The 20,000-nt window shown below is 54.6% G+C and overlaps 1 protein-coding gene across 1 annotated transcript in view; it reads left to right on the top strand.

Annotated features, from left to right (window-relative positions):
* Positions 1–346: 346 nt before the first annotated feature.
* LOC125933175 (transcription factor COE3-like) overlaps positions 347–20,000 on the top strand; it is a 26,395-nt gene continuing 6,741 nt past the window's right edge. Inside the window, exons 1-3 of the mRNA XM_049646031.1 lie at positions 347–608; positions 1,081–1,207; positions 18,967–19,055. Of these exons, the coding sequence (XP_049501988.1) occupies positions 408–608; positions 1,081–1,207; positions 18,967–19,055 (417 nt within the window). The 5' untranslated portion in view covers positions 347–407. The remainder of the gene's footprint in view (positions 609–1,080; positions 1,208–18,966; positions 19,056–20,000) is intronic.

Genomic DNA, 20,000 nt, shown 5'->3' with positions numbered 1-20,000 from the left:
AGAGGAAAATGAAGTTTTGAACCAAAAGGCAAAGTTCGCGGATGAAACAACCCAACCCAATTAGCTGCTTATGAGGAATCGAAATGCAAGGCATTTACTCTCCTACCCCCCTCAACAACCTTTTGATTGACTCTGCTCAGATCTGTACAGCAAAGCAGATAAATCGACGTGCTACATGTGCACCATGCTTAATCATTTGTAATAGTCATATTTGCCCTGACACATAATTTGCTATATCAAGCCAGCTTTTTTTCCTTGCTCACCAGCATTCTGTGGCTTGGCCTTTGCTTTATAAAACATTTAATAGTTTGCTTTAAACACATCAACATGCTGACGTACGATTGCCCTTTGCGTGCCGCCTGAAGGAACAGCCCTCCTCTCGTCCCGCTGCGCCGCACGCCCCACACATGGCGGGCAGAGTGGCCGGAATCGGGGGCCGGGGCTCTAAGGTGTGCGTTCTCTGTCTTGTGCGAGCAGCCACTCCGTGCATCAAGGCCATCAGCCCCAGTGAAGGCTGGACCACGGGGGGAGCCACCGTGATCATAATCGGAGACAATTTCTTCGACGGCCTGCAAGTCGTGTTCGGAACCATGTTGGTGTGGAGCGAGGTAAGCCTGGGAGCCTCTCCCCTGAGTGGCCTGGCGAGCTGTCCGTGGGGCGCTGACCCCGGGCACCCTGTCCCAAACGGCTCGCCTGTGGCAGGGGCTCCTCCGGTGGGTGGGCGCGGAGCCCCCCAACCCTGGGGTTTCAAACCTGCCGTAGGAGGCCCCTCAGCGCCCTGCAACAATTAGTGCTAGAATTACCAGAAGCGGGTTTAGGGAGACATATGGTGGCAATTTTCATATGAATGATGCCCTGTGGCCTTTCCTGCAAAGTAAAACCCGGGATCGTTTGCAGATATTTTTCTTAAAGAACACGGCAGATCCCCAGTGTCTGGGTGACAGCGAGGAGAGAGCATGCCGGGACATTCCGGGACATTCCGGGACATTCTGGGACGATGGTCCAATTTGTGCTCGTTTTGGTAATTCCGCCCACCCGGCCAGCGCCTCTGAAAGCCTGTTCACTGTGTGGTTCTTGTAGCTCATCACCCCCCATGCCATCCGTGTGCAGACCCCACCGCGGCACATTCCTGGAGTCGTTGAAGTGACCCTGTCCTACAAATCCAAGCAGTTCTGTAAAGGTGCTCCTGGGCGGTTTGTCTACACCGGTGAGTTCACGTTTCCGACTTCGGATGTCTCCTCCCCATGACAGGCTGGGAGAGGGCCCCTTGGGCCTGCACAGGCGGGTCCCCCGTGAGCACAGGCGAAGTCCCCCGGGCCCAAGGGCTGGTCCAGTCGGGCGCACGGTTTCCGCATCCTCGTCTGAGTTGGCAAAGCTGTGGACGGGTGCAGCCCCCTCGGGCTGTGTGGTCCGGGCCCCTCCCCACATCCGTGCACCTTGCCCTTCCGGCCCATAAAGCAAAGTGGTGGCCTCGTCAGCGACAAGTCACTTCCAGCCCGCATCGGGCGGCTACCCGTGTGCCCGCGCCGTCACTCCGCGTGGCTGCTGGTGACGTTGCTGCTCACTTGCACAAGTTGGGACTCCGAGATTACACACGTGTCACGTGCCCGAGGCCGCACACGCCGTAAACAGGGGTAAGCCAGGTGTCTGCTCCAGGCCCTATGCTGTGATCCTCTTTCTGGGAGGGTCTCAAACTTGTGTCACCAGACAGGGTCGCCCCTGAGATTACGCGGAGTTGTTTTATACGACGCTCTGCCCACACAGGTGCTCAGTTAACACCGTGTGTCCGAGGTTGCTCTTGACAAACGCCATAAATAAACTCAAGGTGTCTTTGCGTTTTGATGGCCTCCTAGCCAACTGCAAAAGTTGTAACGTTTGAGAAGGGTTTGTACCGCTGGGCAGCACCTGCCGAAACCCCGTGAGGCGGCAGGGATGGGCGCTTGTTCTATTCCTACCGTGGCCTTGACGTGGTGGCGTGGTGAGGGGGCTGGGGGGTCCGTGCCGGGAGCCTGGGCTGGGCGCGGGCTTGACAACACGCCGTCACTGGCTGCAGGATGCCCCAGAGCGGGTGTGGCCTCCCTTCCTCTGGGATGTGGGCCTCTCTGTCCACCAGGCGGGGGGTGGGTGGAGGGACGCTGTCCGCGTAGGGGTGTGAAGAGGAAGGAGAGCTTACTCACGCACTCCCCCTTGTAGGAAGGGTTGAATGGGTGTGGGACGAAAACTGAAGATTCTTCCAGCACCGCTTGCCATAGGCCCGACATCACCTCAGGGGTGGGCCTGACTTGGGTCCTCTCAGAGCCATGACTGTCGTCCCCAGAGGCGTCCAGACCCTTAACAGCTTGGCCGCCAGCGATACCTGGGGTCCTCGATCGGGGGGCGTTTCCTCCTCTGTTGTCTGTCCCAGTGCCCTGCCACACGGTCAAGGTGGGAGAGGAGGTGTCCACGCTAAGAGCTGTTCCTCCTATGGGACCAGCACACGCTCCCAGGAGCCCAGAACTGCCAAGGAACAAGGGGGAAGTGGACGTAGCGAAAAGCTGTGGGTGCGCATCCTGGGCCCTCTGCTGGGGTCTGGGCGCTTTCGGCTCCCTGGGAAGATCCAGACGCTGAGAGGGTCAGCTCCTCGAGTCTGTGAGGCCCCCCGTGTGTCTCATGCAAAATGGGGTTATGCAACGTGGGGCATCTTGGGAGTGTCCACGCGTCTCCGACGAGTGCTGGGTGGTGGGTCCAGCCAGGTGCCAGGTCCCTGGGCGGTGTGGCCAGAGTTCCGTCCTGTACCCAGTGGGGCCTCTGTGCCCCTCCGTGTTCACAGCTCACGGGCGCCGCACGTCTCTGGCCTGTGAACTTGACGCTGTGCAAGCTCCCCTCTGCCTGGTGTTGGCCGGAGGTCCTGGGCCCGGTGCCTCCTGACCCCTCTGAGTCCCATTCTCTCGCCGGCCTGCCCCCGTGGGTTTTGTGTAGGTCAGGGAGAACTTAGGGGCCACGTCTGCCCCAGGTGGGCTCTCACAGGCGGCACCTTCTGTGGATGGTTAGGGTGACCGCCGTCAGGGGCCTCGGCTCGTCCAAGGAGGAGACATTTCCTGTCTCCTCACAGCCGTGTTGTGTGTGGGCTCACGCGTCTGCCACGTGACATGGGCGTCCTGGCTGGTGGAAGGCCCTGCCGTGAGCGTGTCTGAATGCGGCCAGCCCGACCTGCCCATCTGCACAGACACGGAGGACGGGCTCTCCCACAGCAGTTATTCTGCCCGTCATCCTGGTTCGAGGCCTCAGCGGTGCCTTCAGGGGCTGCTGTCATAGATCAGACCTTCGCATCTGCAGGATTGGGTGGGGTGGGGGGGGGGGGGGGGGGGGGGGGGGGGCGGGTCAGTGGCGTTGTGAGAAGGACGTGATGGCAGAAAGGTCCGGTTCTGCTCTCTGGCTGCAGGAGGGGCCGGGCTGAGCTTTGGAGACCAGCACAGGAAAATGAGAAACTGTGTGGGGGTGGGGCCGCCTGTCACTGGCCAGCAGGGGTCACGTGTGCAGGGCCCCTAGGGGCAGTATTGCCCGGGTCGGGGGGCTGGCTGGGTGCCGGGGTGGCTCTCGGTGCACAAGACCTTCCTTGGCTTCCTCTCCCGGGTCTGGGCTGCTCCAGGGTTATCCCCCAAGAGTGCCGGCTGCCACCCGCTGTCCCTGGTGCCGTCTTCCATTTCTGCGGGGTGGACGTCGTGTCCCCCACCCCCACGCTGACTGGGCTTCTAGGGCCACGGGTTCAGGGTCCCCTCTGCCCATGCAGAGTTCTCCCACAAATGGGCGTTTCAATGAGGCCATTCAGTGAGCTCAGGCTTTCCGAGCGGGAGGCTAATCTATTGCCCCCCCCCCCCACCCCCAGCCTCAATCATTAACGGGAATATACATTTCAAACGCTGTGTAAGGGATACGGGGCCCCGTTACACTCTCAGGGAGCAGAGGAAAGGTGGGGTCATAACCTGTCTGACCTGGAAGCTTCTGTCTGATTTGCATTGCCCTGAAATTGATGGGGACAATGAAGTAATCACTGGGAATTGCACTTTCCCCCCTGAAAATCGAGCCAGCCCTTCTGGACGTCGGGACACGGGCGCGCAGCCCCTGCAGGGAGGGCGCCGTCCCCTGGGCATCTGGCTCCTATCAGTCCCGGAGGCTGCCGGGACACCCTCACGGTGAACCTTCCCGGCCGAGGCAGCCAGGCCCCGGGGATAATGAACCTGCCCGAGGAGGAGGGGCCCCGCCCGCCAGACGCAAAAGGCCTAAATGATCTGTTTACAGTGATCTGAGAAACACCAGATTTTTTCAGAACCAGACCCGATCAGTCAACCCGGAGTGGGTGTGGGTGCTCTCTGCTGCCCCCGCCTCAGGCCCGTCCATCCGTCCGTCCTTCCGGGCCCTCTGGCCTGCTGCTTTGAACCGCTATCAAGGCCGAATTACCTTGGGAGGTAGTGGCAGTTCAGTTGATTAGCATGGTGAATTAAAAGAAGGAGTCACAAGTGACCTGTCCGGCTCCTCCACACAGGTCCTTTGTATTCCCAGTGCGTCTCACCCCTGTTGTAAGAAGGTCAAAAATGAGAGAGAGAGAACAATTTTCAAGCGGCTAGCACTTAGGAGCAGAATTAACAATCACTCTGTATGTAATTGCCAGTTAATAGTAAATTGCCTTTTAGACTGTAAAATGCAATATAAACGGGTAGGCACCTAAAATTAAATTAATGAGATATTTGCTGCATTTAAAAGTGAATCGTGCAAATTAATAACTGAGCGCAATGCTTGTTTTAATATTTGTCTGATAGCGTGTCATTTGCTTGTTTAATAGTAATTAAACTAGTCCTAGGGTAGCCTACCTGAGAAACTCCTGGTATGGGCAGACCAAACGGTTTCACATTCATAACTTCGCCAGGAGAAACACATCGAGTTGTTAAGAGCAGTAAGAAATTATTTTTCAATTAGGATGTAGGCATTGCCGTGTTACTTGATTGAGACAAATTGGGATTTGTACGCTTCTAATTGAAATTACGTTAGAACGAAAACTCGTTTCACAGACACGTTTCCGCGTGTGAGGCGTTCTTGCACGAATGTGACTGTCGCTGTTGCCGCGAAGCGTCCACGTGGCGAAACTGTTTCCTGGGGCACAGACACACCGAAGCTGGTCCGTCGTGGCTCCCCTTCAAGCGTCGTCCCGCGGGTGTCCCGGGGTGGGGGTGGGGGGGCTCTTAGGGTTGATGTCCTGTGCCTGAATGCTTGGCTGACCCACCTTCATTTTAGAGATTTCTTTTGCTCAATTACAGAAATTATCACAAATTACCGGGAGACGACATATTGTGTGCCACAGGCCAAAGCCAGTTACGGATCAAGGTCCTGGCAGTTAACGGCATGTCCAGAGTGGCCGCGGCGGGAGCTGGAGCGCTGCACGCGTGGGCCAGGCTCAGGTCTGCAGTGCGTTTACTTGGCGGGGACATGAAAACGATTATTTTCTGCACAAAGATGTGCATTCAGTTTCCGGCTTGTGAAATCATTACTCGCCAGTAATTGCTAACAGTTTGTGTTCTTTCCGATACAGTATTTATGTTGTCGTTTGTTTGAAGTCAGATTGTGCCTTAATCGGGGGACGTGTCAAGGCGGGGACCGCCCTGTCCTCAGGTGTTGTCCTGGCCCTATGGGGTGACTGTTTCTGCGCCCAGGGCCTTCTGTGGCCTCCGGCAGACTTCCACCGTTTACCCCCCACCTCCTGTCACCCCTTGAAAGGCACTCATGTTTCTGAAGTGGTTTAAAGATCTTTTGTGTGCATTCAGATGTGATTCTGTCAACAGCACGGTGACACGCTGTAGAGTCAATAGTGCCCTTCGACCACAGGCAGCCCCAACCAGCCGTCCCCCCGGCCGGCGCTCTTCAGACAGATTACTTGTACCCACAGCACAAATGATTCCTAGGTCCCCCCCTCCCCCATCATACTGTTTTCACTGTGCTAAACTGGATGCTGATGGCTTCTCATCAATGGAAGCCACCTGATTATTTCAATGACAAATATTTAACCACATGTGTGGACCTGGTGGAGAAACAAATATTGTAATTACGGGCCCTGGAGTTTGGGGAAGCTTCCAGCCATGGAACCGTCTGCTGTGGCCAGTGAGGCCCCGTGGCTCTTGGCTGTTCCCTGTCTGCTCCTCTCTGTTGGCCACGACGGGGTTCACGGCTCCTACCCGGCGGTCGGAGGGTCCCTGGCAGGTAGACGCCTTGGCTTTTCTGTGAGGTTTGTGATGTGGGGCCTGTGTTTTCAGCTCAGGCCGTGTCCGGGCCTGTCCGGAGTCGGAGGGCCGGGACAGCTGTCTGCCTCGCGCACAGCTCCTGCACCCACCGCCATTTCTTGTCCCAACGCAGCTGGGCTCAAGAGCCCGGGCTCTTGTCATTTGTTTGCATGCTGGCGGTAGAGGGCGGATTTCTTTTTAATGTTTATTTCTGAGAGAGACAGAGACAGAGTGTGAGTGGGGGACGGGCAGAGAGGGAGACACAGAATCCGAAGCAGGCTCCAGGCTCCGGGCTGCCGGCACAGAGCCCGACAGGCGGGGCTCGAACTCACAAACCGCGAGATCATGACCTGAGCTGAAGCTGGACGCTCGGCCGACTGAGCCCCCCCCAGGCGCCCCTAGAGGGCAGAGTTTTGCCCTCTGACTGGGACGGTGTGTGCCTGGGGCTGGCTGGTCGTCTTTGGGGTCATTGGCAGGACTCCTCGGGGCCCGGGGGGAAGGGAGGGCACCCACCTGGTGCCCTCTGCACTGTGCGGTTCAGCATGAGGCCAGGTGGACATCAGTGAACCTGCCGGCATGCTGCCTGGGCCCTGGCGGTGTGGACATCCACAACATGCCCGTCTCAGGCCTGGCGCTGGGAGGGCTCCCGGGGTCACTGCTGTCCCCTTGCCTCCTGTCTCGAAGGAGGCCCAGAGAATGAGACACACCGCTTGTGCTATTGCACAAGTAGACTATTTGTCCTAATCAGTGACACCCATTTACTAGAATTGCTTAAAATGAACTATACCTCATACAGAAATCGCACATTTAGAGACTTCCATTCATCATCTGAAAATTGAGGGCCAGTAAACTTTTCTGCTCCTCCAGTGGGATCGTAGGCATGCATCAAAATGTTAAAAATGATTGGTGAGAGGGAGCTGTCACCCATTTATCAAGGAAAAGAACATTATTTGCTAATTTCCCAACCAGGCTGGTGACAGGGTGCTTCGTCTTTGGACCCACGGTGACCAGCATGGCCTTTTTGTTATTAGTACAAGTCAAGCGCTTTTGGGCAGTTGCTAACAAGACACATTTGTCTGTCATCAGAGGGGCTGTGGTTGTTTTCCAAGTGGCTGTGACCAAAGTCCGCTCCCTGCGCCCTGATTGGCCGCGCTTCCCGGGGCCGCGCTAACCCAGGAGGAGAAACCAACTGATAAATCACGAAGTTTCCATGTCAAGGTGAAGGTATTGACTCTCCGGCACCAAACCTGACAAAATGTAGCCGAGAGGACACAGCCATTTATCTTCCCCAAAGGACAAAAGGGTCATCCGGGTTTCACTCAGTGGTCGTCGAGACGTGGATGGGCGGAGGAGGGGGCCTGGCCCTCTGCCCGCTGAGTCCCCGGCACGGGCAGGCTCCCTGGCTTCCCTGCGCGCCCGGGGGGCCACGGGGAGAGTCATGGAAGGGGATGGGCTCACGTGCGGGGGGTCTGTTCCGAGCCTCTGGTTGGCACGGATGCCTCGCGCATTTCCGAGAACAGCTTGGAAAGGGCACGGGGGTGGGGAACGGGTGAACCCCCCATTCGAAAGCACAACGTGAAATACAGTCAGCTGAAGCGCACAGCAAAGCAGAGGTAACAAATGTGCAAATAAAATCCCGCAACTCACCCTGGCGAAAATCTACGAGTCCGGCGATGGAGACCAAGGGAGGCGTCGGAACAACCTTTCGATGGAGAACCTTAGACGGAAGCGTGTGGTGCTTTCAGCGCTAAAGAAGGGGACTAGGTCAGGTGTGTCTGTGATCCTGGGAGAACAGAAGCCAGGACTACGTGTCGCCGAGCCCCGGCAGGGATGCCACGGCCTCCTCCCGCCGGGTCCGTTTGGCTGGACGCGGGGCATGGTGCAGGGCCCAGGCTCGACGTGGACAGCAAGTGCGGTCCACTGTGGCATGCCGCACAGGCTGGGACGGGGACGCCCCTGCGAGCTCCGGGGCGGCCTGGGCTTTGTTCGGGGAAGGTCTGCACACCTGTCCGTACACACTTGTTCCGTGGTGACTTGGATCCCAAAAGCTCAGCCTGAGAAAAAGTACTTGTAAGAAATGATCATTCAGATCAGTTGGGCCTTTCTGATTCATTGTAGAAAATGCAAAATGAGTGATTCTTTTTCTTAGAATGGTTTTTCAATAAAAGAAGAACAAATGGAAAGCTATTAGTGACGCGGACGATTTGCTGCGCCCCCCCCCCCCCCCCGCAAAAAAATAGAAGTTTCAAATACTCTTAACGAGCATACGGAGTAAGTTGGCCCCACCAGGGACCTGAGTGTATGTGGTGTTGCACGTATGCTCTGGAAGGCTCATTACAGACCGTGTTAAACTTTAAATACAGAAACTCCCGTGGAGACAATTGGCCGCTGCAGATTGTGCTAAGCATTGGTGTAAATCATCTTTAGAGGGAGTTTCTTTAAGGTGCAGCCTGGCGGTGGGTCTGTCTGTCCCTCCTCCTGTGCAGACTCCCCCTTCCCTGCCCTCGTGCGGCGGGCCTGCCTCACCTCTCCCACTCATGGAAACCCTGCTGCCGAGCGTGGGTCCCAGGGCCGGGGTCCTCTCCTGCTCTGAGCATCGGATGACCCTTGAGGACCTAGGTCAGGACCCCGAGGTGGCCAGATGTGGGGGATTCTGCCAGATTCCTTCTCTGTCTTGTCACGCCTTATTCTCCGAGGAGAAGGCCCTTGCCCGATGCCCCTCCGCCCTCCTCATCGCAGCCTCAGGGACACTGGATGGAGGGTGGGGGGCTGGGGGCCTGCAGGGTCAGACCCCTCTCCAGTCTTGTGGATCTGGGTGCCCGGCACTGGCAGGCAGCCACAGGCTTTCCCACAAAAAGTCAGTCCATCCCTGGTGTTGGAGACCAACTGGTGCTTTTCCTAACGAACCCTCCCCGGTACAGAAACATCCCATGTAAAGTTTTAGGCCCCTCGGTGCTGGGCTGGTGGACAAGCCCCAGGTCAAGGGATTGCAGCCACTACAGCGGTTTTGTGGGTGCAGGAGCTACGTGACGTGGCTTTACCACATACCTGGCATTGGACGACAGCACGTTCCCGGGCTAAAGCCTGTAAATTCAGAGGTCGTTTCAGAGTTGACTTGTTTAAATACCACGAAAACGAGGTGTGGCGGTGCAGTGTCCCACGGCTCCCTGCCGGGGTGGGGGGGGGGGCTCATGCTGACATTCTACTGTCACAGCCCCCACGACAGCGCCCCAGGTCGCTGGAGCTTCGTCAGGGTGCCGTGGAGAACAGCTGGGGTGCTTGGGGCCCTGCACCCCCGTCACCCATGCGCCCCCGCCCCTCACGCGCCCCCGCCCCTCACGGCCCAGAGTTCTGCAGAGGCTCACGGCACCTGTCCTCTGCCCTTGGAACACACGATTACCAGGAACGACGTTAAAGACGAGCAGGGTGTGGAAGGACGCGATAGTGAAGCTCCCTGTCCACGCGATTTGGAATTTAGCCTGGTGTTGGAAAACACTCAGGGTTTGCCCGATGCCCACCCGCACCAGGTACTCAGCGGGGCCCTGCAGGCGATTCGGAGAAGGAGGGGTCTGGGTCTCACCGGTGCTCGGGGTGAGGCAGCCCTCGACGGTGGGTTCCTCGGCAGAGGAAGGAGCTGTGATGCCGGGTTCTGGGCTGCACCCGGCCGATGTCTGATGCATGAGCCCCGTTTATACTCTTGCTGACTCACAGTCTTATGGGAACGGAACAGGATATGGAAAAGAAGTGAATAAAACAGTGCTAAAAGTTGCTAAGTTCTGTGAGGAAGGGACAGCCGAGGCACCGGGGGTCTCCTAGGAGGGAGGTGGTGCAGGGTGGCTGGGGAGGCCGCCCTGGACGTGGGCAGCAGGGGTGGGGAGTTTCCAGGCAGGGAGAAGAGTGTGGACCGAGCGTGAACTCTGAGCCAGTCTGGGTGAGAGGCAGGGCTGCGGGGTGGCGGGGAGGTCCCGTGAGGCCACAGGGGCCTTCCGATCCCAGTATGCCGTGGGATTTCAGGACACCTTGTATGGAAGCAAAACCGTTTTACGTGAGCACGTAACTCAGAGTCCTGTGTGCAAGGACTGTGGTTGGGGATCCTAGCATTTACGTTAATCTTGGTGATGGCCTCGAGGGCTCTGCCTTAGAACATTCCTGTTCCTCACCCAGCTTGAAAACCAGGAGTGGGGGCCGCCTGAGTGGAGACTGCAAAGGGCAGTGACGTTGGGAAGCCGTTACGCTCCGTAAATGGGAGGCCTTCCCTGTGAACCCCCCTTCCCCAAAGCCGGGGTCGGCCTCCTTCACCCCTGGGTAGACCTCTCTTCTTTACAGAAGTGCTGGCAGCGCCCTTATCACGAGACGACGTTCCGACCAGGAACGACCAGGAAGAGCGTTTTCCTCGGTGGAGGGAGAGCTGGTGTGTAGAGTCTAATCCAGATTAGAGATGCTACCTTCACTTGAAATCTAGTTTTTTATGCAGATGGAATTCACGTGGCATAAAATTCACCCAAAGCATATACTTCGTAGGTTTTAGTCTGTGGACAGAGTTGTGCAAGCGTTGTTCATTCAAGAACACTTTCACTGCACGGAAAGGAGCGCTGTACCCGTGAGCGGTCCCTGGGCGTTCCCCGTTCCTGTCCCTTGCCTCCCCCTGAGCCCCCAGCTCCCCTCCTGTGCACTTGCCCTCTCCTGACGTTTCACGTAAATGGAATCACGCAGCACGCGGCCCTCTGTGACTGGCGTCTTTCACTCGGTGGCACGTCGGCCGCACGGTAGCCCACGTCAGATCTTCGTTCCTCTGCAAGGCTGAGTACCGTGCAGTTCACCAGCTCACAGACACGTGGGTAATCACAGGTGCTGAAACCTTGGGGTGGACACGGGACAGTGTCACATTCACCTAAACGTTTGTGTGGACGGAGGATGGTGTCACATTCACCTTGGCCTCCCCCCCCCCCCCCCCCCCCCCCCGTCAAAAATGTGGCGACCCCTCCTGCTGCCGTGCACCTCGCGTGGGGCAGGTTAGGTGCCATGACACAGGGTGGCGGCCCCACCCTCGGGGAGGAGGACGGGCCCCGAGCGAGTGAGTGGACGGCTGGGAGTGTGGGCCTGCGGTGGGGGTGGGGCGGGGGGCTGGCTGGCTTCGGCGGCACGGGGGCGGGGGTCTTTCCGCAGCAGGAACACCCCCAGCCTTGGGAGTTGGGGGGGCGGGTATTACTTTCAGAGCTCATTCTTCAGCTTCTGTCTGAACAGAGATTTTACGCTGGTTTAGAGTGTGCAAATCCATTGCCGGGATGGTTCTCCACAGAGCGTTATGTTGCCTGTTTGGGTTTTAAGACCTTTCCTTGAAAGACCATCTCTAAGAGGTTTAGCAGCACCAGGACACTTGACTTTTCTTTCTCGGGGAAAGGATGACGGCTAGCGCGAGACCTCTCGTGCACAGAGCGCGGTTTCAGTGGCCGGCCTCTCCTCTTGTTTGGAGGCTCTTTATACGTAGAGGGAGCTCACGTCTGTCGGGACAGCCTTGGTGGGGGGGCGCGGGGGTTGCGGGACGGCCAGGGCCCCTCGCCCACCCCGGAGCCGCCACCGTGGGGAGTCTGTCTCCGGGCTCCCCGTCCCTGGAGACGGAGCCGTCCAGGAAGTGAGGGCGGCTGATACGCAGGTGCCTTAGTTTTCCTTAGCTGCCGGGCCGGGCTCGGCAGGTGTAGTTTCGCCATGCTGTGAAAGCTGTAATCCAGTGTATTCTTTGAGGTATGTAAACAGAATTGTTTGAATGCAATCCAGTAGTTGTCAGCAAGGGTATTATTTTGGTAACAAGGAAGATGAGCTGTCCCCTTTTCTGCATTTGGTGTCACATCACAATGCTGTCATCCGCTGCCAGGCGGTGGTGAATGGAAGCGGGTCCCTGTGCACAGGCCGGGCTGGGCTGCGTGTGTGAATACCAGAACAATATTCCCCATACGAACGGGGAGGCACCTGACTTCCAATTAGAAGTCAAGCGTGGCATTTTTCCCATCCTCGGAAGTCTTGCTTTCGGAAAATACCCTTCGGCTGGCGGGTCGGAGGGGCTTCCGTGGCGGCGGCCACACGTGGACCAGAGGCGGGCCGGGGTGGGGTTGATCCCCCTGCTGGTGGCGGGGACCCATGGCGGGGGGGGGGGGGGAAGGGCCAGGTCAGTTGGGTGAGGGCAGCCTGGGGTCAGCCGCTCGGCGTCCGCAAAAGGGTGACCCGAGGCCTTCCCGTAGGTGCCCACCCGGGGGGCCGGGCCGGGTGGGGGCTCCTGGGGCCCACGCCTCTGGTGCGTGACGCAGAACCGCCGTGGCCTTTGTGTTTCCGTGCACGCCACGGTGCCTGGCTCACCCTGCCGAGTTCTGTGATTGAAATTCATTGCCAAATTTATTGAGAAATTAATGAGAAAAGCTGCAAAGTATTGACTTTGAGAGGAAAACACAACTCATCTTGAATGAGGAGGAAAATGCAGCAATAATTTAGCCAGTATTGATTTGGCCCTGTCCGTGTATTGATCTTCATTTTACAATATTAATTTGCACCTGCAATCGGCTGCAAAGGGAACCGATTTCATTTCGTGGCCGCGTTAATGTGCAAAGCATTAGGTGCTCTTAAGAAGTGGGGGTCTCACACGTCCTGTCGGGAAGGCAGGCTTTTTTTTTTTTTTTCTCTATTTTTGCTTGTTACTGAAATAGACTAAAAATTAATTTTTTTGTCGGACAAAATATGAAAGCGAAAACTCATCTAAACCGTGGCCCTCCTCTCTGCCGCGCGGGCCGCTTTTCATCCGCACGCGGAGCCGTCAGCCGCCTGAAACTCCAGGCCTCTCTCATCATCATCCCGGATCAGTTCAAAGTTCATGAAATTTCTATGAGCATTGATCTCGCCCCATTGATTTTTTTTTGCAGCAGATCTTTGAAATTTTAATTTCCCGAGCATCTGAATTTCTTATAGATGAAATGCGCTTGGAGGAGACGGTTGATGATGAAGTAGACGAGCTGGCATCATTTTCAAGCCCAAAAAGGGGAGAGGAAACAGGCGTCTGCAGACCTCGCGCGACGGTCTCGACGTGGAGTGGTGGCGGCACCTGGGGGCGCTGAGGTGCGGGGTGGGGGGCGCTGAGCTCTGGTTTGGTCCTCCGCGGCCACACGTTTTTAATGCAACTTTTTATACAGTCATTTTTGAGAGAAAAGCTATCTGGAGAAACAGCAGGACAGAGAAACATTCTTCACTGTGCGATCATTTGCTCACAGCAGTGTTTATCACCTGGTCAAGTTCACCTAGTTACTTATCAGTGGGACATTTAATAACCTCAAGGTGATATAATTGCTATTGGCATTTTTCCCCCTTGGATTCAGCTGGTTAATGTGTAAACTACTTGTCAGCAAATAGCACTTTGTCACTGAAATCACTAACACCCTCTAGAGGGATGTCTTTGTATTGAGCAATTTAATTTTACTTTATTTAATTTTTACACATTACAACCTGTGTTCATTCAGGCACACTGAAGGCTCGCAGTCTGTTGGGGCAGGGTCTGGGTATCCTGTTAGTAAAATATACTATATCTTATTTAACAATCCCCATTGCCTTAATTGAAGTGCGTTCTTGTCCCTCGGAAAAGGAACTGCAGATGTTCTTATTATGTAGTTATGTTGCTAATGTGAAAAACTGCCTCATTATGAGGATCTGTTTGTAGCTCGAAAATTACTGCATTATGACAAATGCATGATTGGGAAGTTACAGGAAGATGATCATTATTGAAATGAAACTAGAACCCGTATAATGGCTGCAACCAGCAGCTGGAATGAAGCAAATGAATGTCTTCCTGTTTTTATTGTCAGAGGCAGGAGGAAGATTTGTGCCAAACCTAAAACTTCTTGTGTCTTCCTTTGCTCGCCGGGCTCCCGTTTAAACAACAGAGAGGGGCGATGGGAAAAGTGGCTTGTTTCCTACCTGCCGGCGTTCTCCCCCGCCACTCCCCCCCCCCCCCCCCCACCCCCCACCCCCCACCCCGTGCGTTTAATGCCGCTGTTTTAAAGGCAGGAGTGTGGTCGTAAGAGCTGTCAGTCCGGGGTGCTTTGAGTCTAGGCGCACTGCGCTGGCTGGGCTGGCCTCCTGGTCCCCCTGGCAGGGGGTGGGCGGGAGGTGGCCGTCACAGCAAAGCTGGGTCACCGAGACCCCCTCCTTCCCGCCACAGTCCAGTCCCTGTGAGCAGGCAGGGTGCCTCCGGGCCAGGGTGTGGGGACGGGACGTCAGCGCCCTGGGCAGGCAGCCACCCCGCCCCAAGCAGCAGCTTCACCACCACCAAGGGGTCGCCACCCACTGCTCCCGGGCGCCCTCGGGGGCAGGTTTCCCACGGCCAAGCCCCAGGCACGTAGTAGCTGCTTAATAAATGTCAGGTGAACGGGGACGGACTTCAGACAGTTTGTTTGGTGGCTCGGTGCCCACCCCCCCGAGAGTTGCTCTTTGTAGAAAAACACTCACTGGCCCCAAACATACAGGTTTTCCAGTCTGAAATTGTGTGTGTGTGTGTGTGTGTGTGTGGGGGGGGGGGGGGGTCAACCCAGAGGTCCCGGACACACCCCCTCGCTTAACTGAATTGGGTTTATACCTTAATGGACTTTGCTATCGGAGCCTAATAAAATAATCATACACATTTTGGGGTCGTAGAGATTAACACAGACCTCAGGGCAGGGCTGGCTGACAAAAAAGCTTAAGCCATCAGAATGAAAACTAAAACTATGTATGTCACAAGAAAGAAAATTCCACGGACGCTTGCCCATTGGTACGTTTCTAATTGCAGCAGGGCCGACGGGAGCTGCGCTGGCCACAGCTGGAGCTCAGAGCCTGATGCCATTTTCTGCTGCCACATTAGCTCCGGCAATCCCAACTTGAACTGACATCACAGACCGTTAAAATTTTATCAATTGCGCGATGATTAATCCCCCAGTACACGGGCATGACTTAAATATTTAGAATGCCTCTTCTGTTATGACTTTAATGCATGTAAAGTAACGAGATTAACTCCAGTACACTCAAATATATTTAAATATGTATCCGTCCTGAGCTGTAGGCTATTCCGGTGTGGAGGAATCACTGACTCTATGTGGCCGTGTCAGCCTCTATTTGTATGACCCGCTCTGGATGCTGGCCTGCATGTGATAGCCGGATATCTGGCTTTTCACAGGCGGCCTGATGGCTCGCCCCATTTGGCATGGAATGTGATTCCCGGCTATTCTCGCTTCTGATTCATTCAGGTTTTATTGCTGTGTAATTTTCTTATTCTAAAATAAAAGCTCTCCAACAAAAATTACTATGCATTAGGCCGCGGTAGCCTACTCAAATGGATATTAATACAGTTTATCTCTAAAAGGACGAATAATGTATTTGAAACAGATAAAAGGCCCTCCACTAAATGAGGAATGTTAATATCTTATGGCACGGTTAATAAAGAGATATTTCACAAGGGAGATTTGTTTTATGACTTTTGATACAACAGCCTTATAATCTGACATATCTTAAATGATATAATTTTGCGCACACACCCATCTCTTTCATACGCGGTGGCCCGTCTTAGCAAGATTTGAATTCAGAACAAATAATGGGCACTAATTACTTCGGTGGGGGGGGGGGGGCGGCTTATTATGACACTCACCCTCTCGGTTGCAGATATGTGCGAATCCGCGCGGCAAGTTGGAAGCTTATAATGTGTTTTGAGAAATGTCTTGTTTTTTTCCCCTTCAGCAGAAAATAACATTTGTTTTTGTTGTGTTTAAGGCAGAGTTTAAATTAATTTAACCCAGTGACACATGTTCGGAGACTAAGCATGCTGCTAAATAATTCCTTGGAATAAATTGCTCAGGAACCAAGTACATTAATTTACGGCTCTCCTGATGCTGACAGATGTGAGGGCGGTAGGAGGACCCTACAAATATTAACATAAAACAAATTTGCTTTATTCTTCTTCATATTTCTTCTTCGTCCCCGACTCGAGCTCACCCAAGGCTCCTTCTCTAATTATCCGCGAGGTCAGTAAGCAAAATTGGGAAGAAGCTGGGAGATCAATACAAATTATCCCTGAGCAAACCAGTGCTGACAGTTTGAATTGCAGCATATGTTTACCCAAAATCAGGCAATTTATCTTAATATCAGCAAAGTAATGCAGTGCAGGTGAAAGGTCAGGCAATCTCTCCCCCTCATAATTACCCAGTTCTAAAACAGGAAAGTGGTATTGATTGGCCTGGCTCGGTGCTCTGTGACTGGACGTGCCAGAGCCTCGCCCTGGCTCGGCTGGGCCCTCGCCTTGTAAACTCGGCGCGCCGAGGATTTATTAGATGCGCGCCTTCGCTCTTGTGCTTTCTCCTCCCGTGGCAGGTTTGCCAGCGAGGTCCCGCCAGGCGCCGCGGGACGGGCTCCGCGCGGCTCAGCCCTCGGAAGGCCGCCGGTCGGGCCCGCTGCTGGCCGCTGCCCTTGGGGGCACCGAGGCAGATTGGGTACCCCCCCCCCCCCCCCCCCCCCCAGCACCCGGAGCGCGTGTCCCTTCTCCTGCAGTTTAAAGGCGAAGGCAGGCTTTTCTGATGCTTCCACGTGAATTCGTTGGGCTTCCAGGAGCCGGGGTGCCCGGTGGCATCTCGGGCCGCATCGGCGGCCCCCACCCCCTGCCCTCTGTGGCGTCCCGCGTGGCGGGGACCTCCCGTGGCACAGTTACACGTCATCTCCCGAACACTCGGCGGAGTGCCGAGCTCGTTGTTGGCAGCGCACTTGGGACGTAAGCGCTCTCTGGGCTGAAGTGGGCGGGGGGGGGGGGTGAAAGGTACCCTCGTATTTATGCCGCGTTAAAATATTTTCAGTCCTAGAAGGAGAATATCAATTCAACTGAGACATTGGAAAATGTCTCTCCCAGAATGAGAGTGTATGGTTATTACAAGTCATAAAGCTTCTGAAAGCTTGCATTAAAGCGTCCATCACCTGTCAGGGGCATTTGCATGAAATCAATAGTGGCCGCCCATCTATCTTTTCTGATCACCTTTCATCAGGCCGATTCATTAAGTCAGTCATGGTGATTAGCTGGGAGAGAGGAGACACCGGACACGTTAGAAATGCACAGTGGGCCACCCTTTTTGTTCCCTAATCAAGCAAACGTAATACTTCATCTAATCCTCTCTGGCCCGAGTGGCTCGGTGAGGCCCAGCCGCCCGGCTGGCCGCACCACAACTTTTGCCGGACACCCTCGTCCTGGGCAGGCAGAGATATGACAGATTGTCCCCAAGTCAACGCTGACAGCTTCTGATGATTAATGGTTTGATTATGAAGTGGTTTTACACATACGGAATTTACATCACAGAGAGTTGGACGGCCGCGTCACACACGCGGAGGCGTTCTGAGGAGCTTTACTATTTGCAAAGAAAAAAGAGGGCAAAATCGCAGCAAAAGCCATGTCATGTAAAATCAATATGTCGGATCAATGCTTTATTAACAAGAAAATGTCTTACTTCACATTCCTGCGTGGACCTTTGTCTCCGGGATGCATGAGGGGATGTCAGATCATATTGTGGCCCTCGGCTTACGGGCGTATCATCGAGCGTACGTGCGCGAGACCCACCGTGGGTGCCGACGCTCGAGGAAAACGGTGACCGGTCATTTCGGAGAGCGCTTTCAAAGGCAGCCCGTAACCTCGTTCCTCGAAGCCGGGCGCCTTTGTGTTCCCCGCGCCGTGCAGACCCGCTGAGTTGGGTGGTGTTAATCATCAAATTACGTGCTAATGAGTGATGGCCCAAATTGCGGCTACGTAATGAATAGATGGCGGCAGGTCCTATTAGGCTCAGAAAACCCCCTGATTTATGTCGTGCCATGCACCGTGGCGTTACTCCGCGGAAAACGATATCTACATCAAGAAGTAATGCACTCTAATAAGTATTTTCATCTTAACTCGCGTCCCCGGGCCTCCGGGCTCAGTTTTTGTTGGAGTCAGGCAGAGCCATAATAAAGCCCAATGGCTCCTTATAAAGCTTGTTAAACACGGAGTGTGCAGTCGGACGGAGTCCCGGCCGTGATTCATGCACTGTACACACAGCGCGTGTACCGCTGATTTATGGCCGCGCACAGTTCATAGTCAAAATTACAATTTGAGGGATAAAAAGATTAATTACTATTTGTGGCCGGCAATTCCGTGAGGCTGGTGGAATGATAGTGCTCTACATCAGTTTGTAGTCAGCCATTCACAGATTATTAAAGCTTTGCAAGAATAAGTGCGCCTCCTGCCCAGTTTGTGCTCAGGCAATATGCTAGACAGAAAAGGACCACAGGGATAAATCTGAAGCTAGCAATGGCTGGACATATGTCATAATTGCCAGTTTCCCATAAATCCCTGGCCAGTGTGGAAGGCACTGCGTGATGCAGGCAGTGATCATGACAGTGGGGATTGCTATACGTGGCCCCGAGACTTGCAACTTTCTGACCGCGCCACCGTTTCTACACTGTGTCGAGGAACCCTTGGACTCTCTTCCCGTCTAATTATAGATTAGAAATAATCATCGCCTTTATGTGCGAAAGAAAGGGGGGAAATCCATTCCTTAAGACAGAGCTGGCGTTCGGGGGCGCTTGCCTTCAAGAGCGTCAGAGAAGGCGAATCACACATTTATTTGTAAGCGTGCAATAAACGAGTAATGGATGGCATAAAAGTAATTAACCTGACCTACATTTCTGTGTCCTGTTACAGCCCTTAATGAACCAACCATAGATTACGGCTTTCAGAGGTTGCAGAAAGTGATCCCGAGACATCCGGGTGATCCCGAAAGGTTACCCAAGGTTAGTAAAAGAGCATGTGGCGCCCTGCGTGCGGCGGGTCCGCCACCGGGCCGGTTCCGGTTTGGGGGCAGCAGGTGCCCTGGGAAGGGGGGCTTCCAGACGCCCCGAGCCCCGCAGCCACGGCGAGGCCGACAGGTGCGGGGGGCCGCCCCGGCCCGTCCCAGGTGGGCGAAGGGGTGAGGGAAGGGGGCCCGCGGCCACCAGTCTTCTGTCTCGTCGCCGCGAACCTAGAGGAGGAAGAGAAAGGCTTCTCTGATACAAATATTTTGGATTCTGCGAGGGGGACGTAAACTTCCGCGTAATGAAATAGTTCAATTAAACATTTTCCGCTCCAGTAGCCTGCGCTGATTTCAATCTAAGCAGCCCCAGACTGATCTGTGATTACTTGACTCTTGTTTTCCTTTCATTTCCTAAAGCTCGATTCAGTTTAATCTTTTGTTTACAAAGCTTTTGTTATAAGTCCCTGACTTAGCAGGCTAACAAATGAGGTCCACATATTAATATCTGGGGGACTTTTCATTTCAGTTCCACAAAGACAAAAGCCGCTGTGTTGCTGTGCACACGCCGCCTATCACAGGAATTTTCATTTTGATGTATGACATTAAAGATAAGTCAAGCTTATAATTTTCCCCCTCCTTTGATATAATTTTGTCTCTTTCTCTCTTTAGAAGCCATCTCTGATTTTCGAGGCAGAGTTGAAAACACAAAATGAAAAATGAAGTCATAACGTTGTGACTATTTTACATGCCGTCCCTGTGTGCACGCACAAGTCTTGACCACCTCTGAGTTTTATTAACACGATAAAACCTTTTAGACGTTACCTTTTTAATGCTCAGCGTGAACATAAGCAATGTCATTAGGCTCCTTTTTAATTTCTGAACATGCCAGCAACGGATGGCACATACTCACTGTTAGAATCATGGGAGCCGGGGAAGCGTGTTTTTC

This window comes from Panthera uncia, chromosome D2 (genome assembly GCF_023721935.1).
Source record: "Panthera uncia isolate 11264 chromosome D2, Puncia_PCG_1.0, whole genome shotgun sequence".
Taxonomy (NCBI): domain Eukaryota; kingdom Metazoa; phylum Chordata; class Mammalia; order Carnivora; family Felidae; genus Panthera; species Panthera uncia.
The sequence above is the reverse complement of the archived record's forward strand: the minus strand, read 5'-3'. Positions and strand labels throughout refer to the sequence as shown.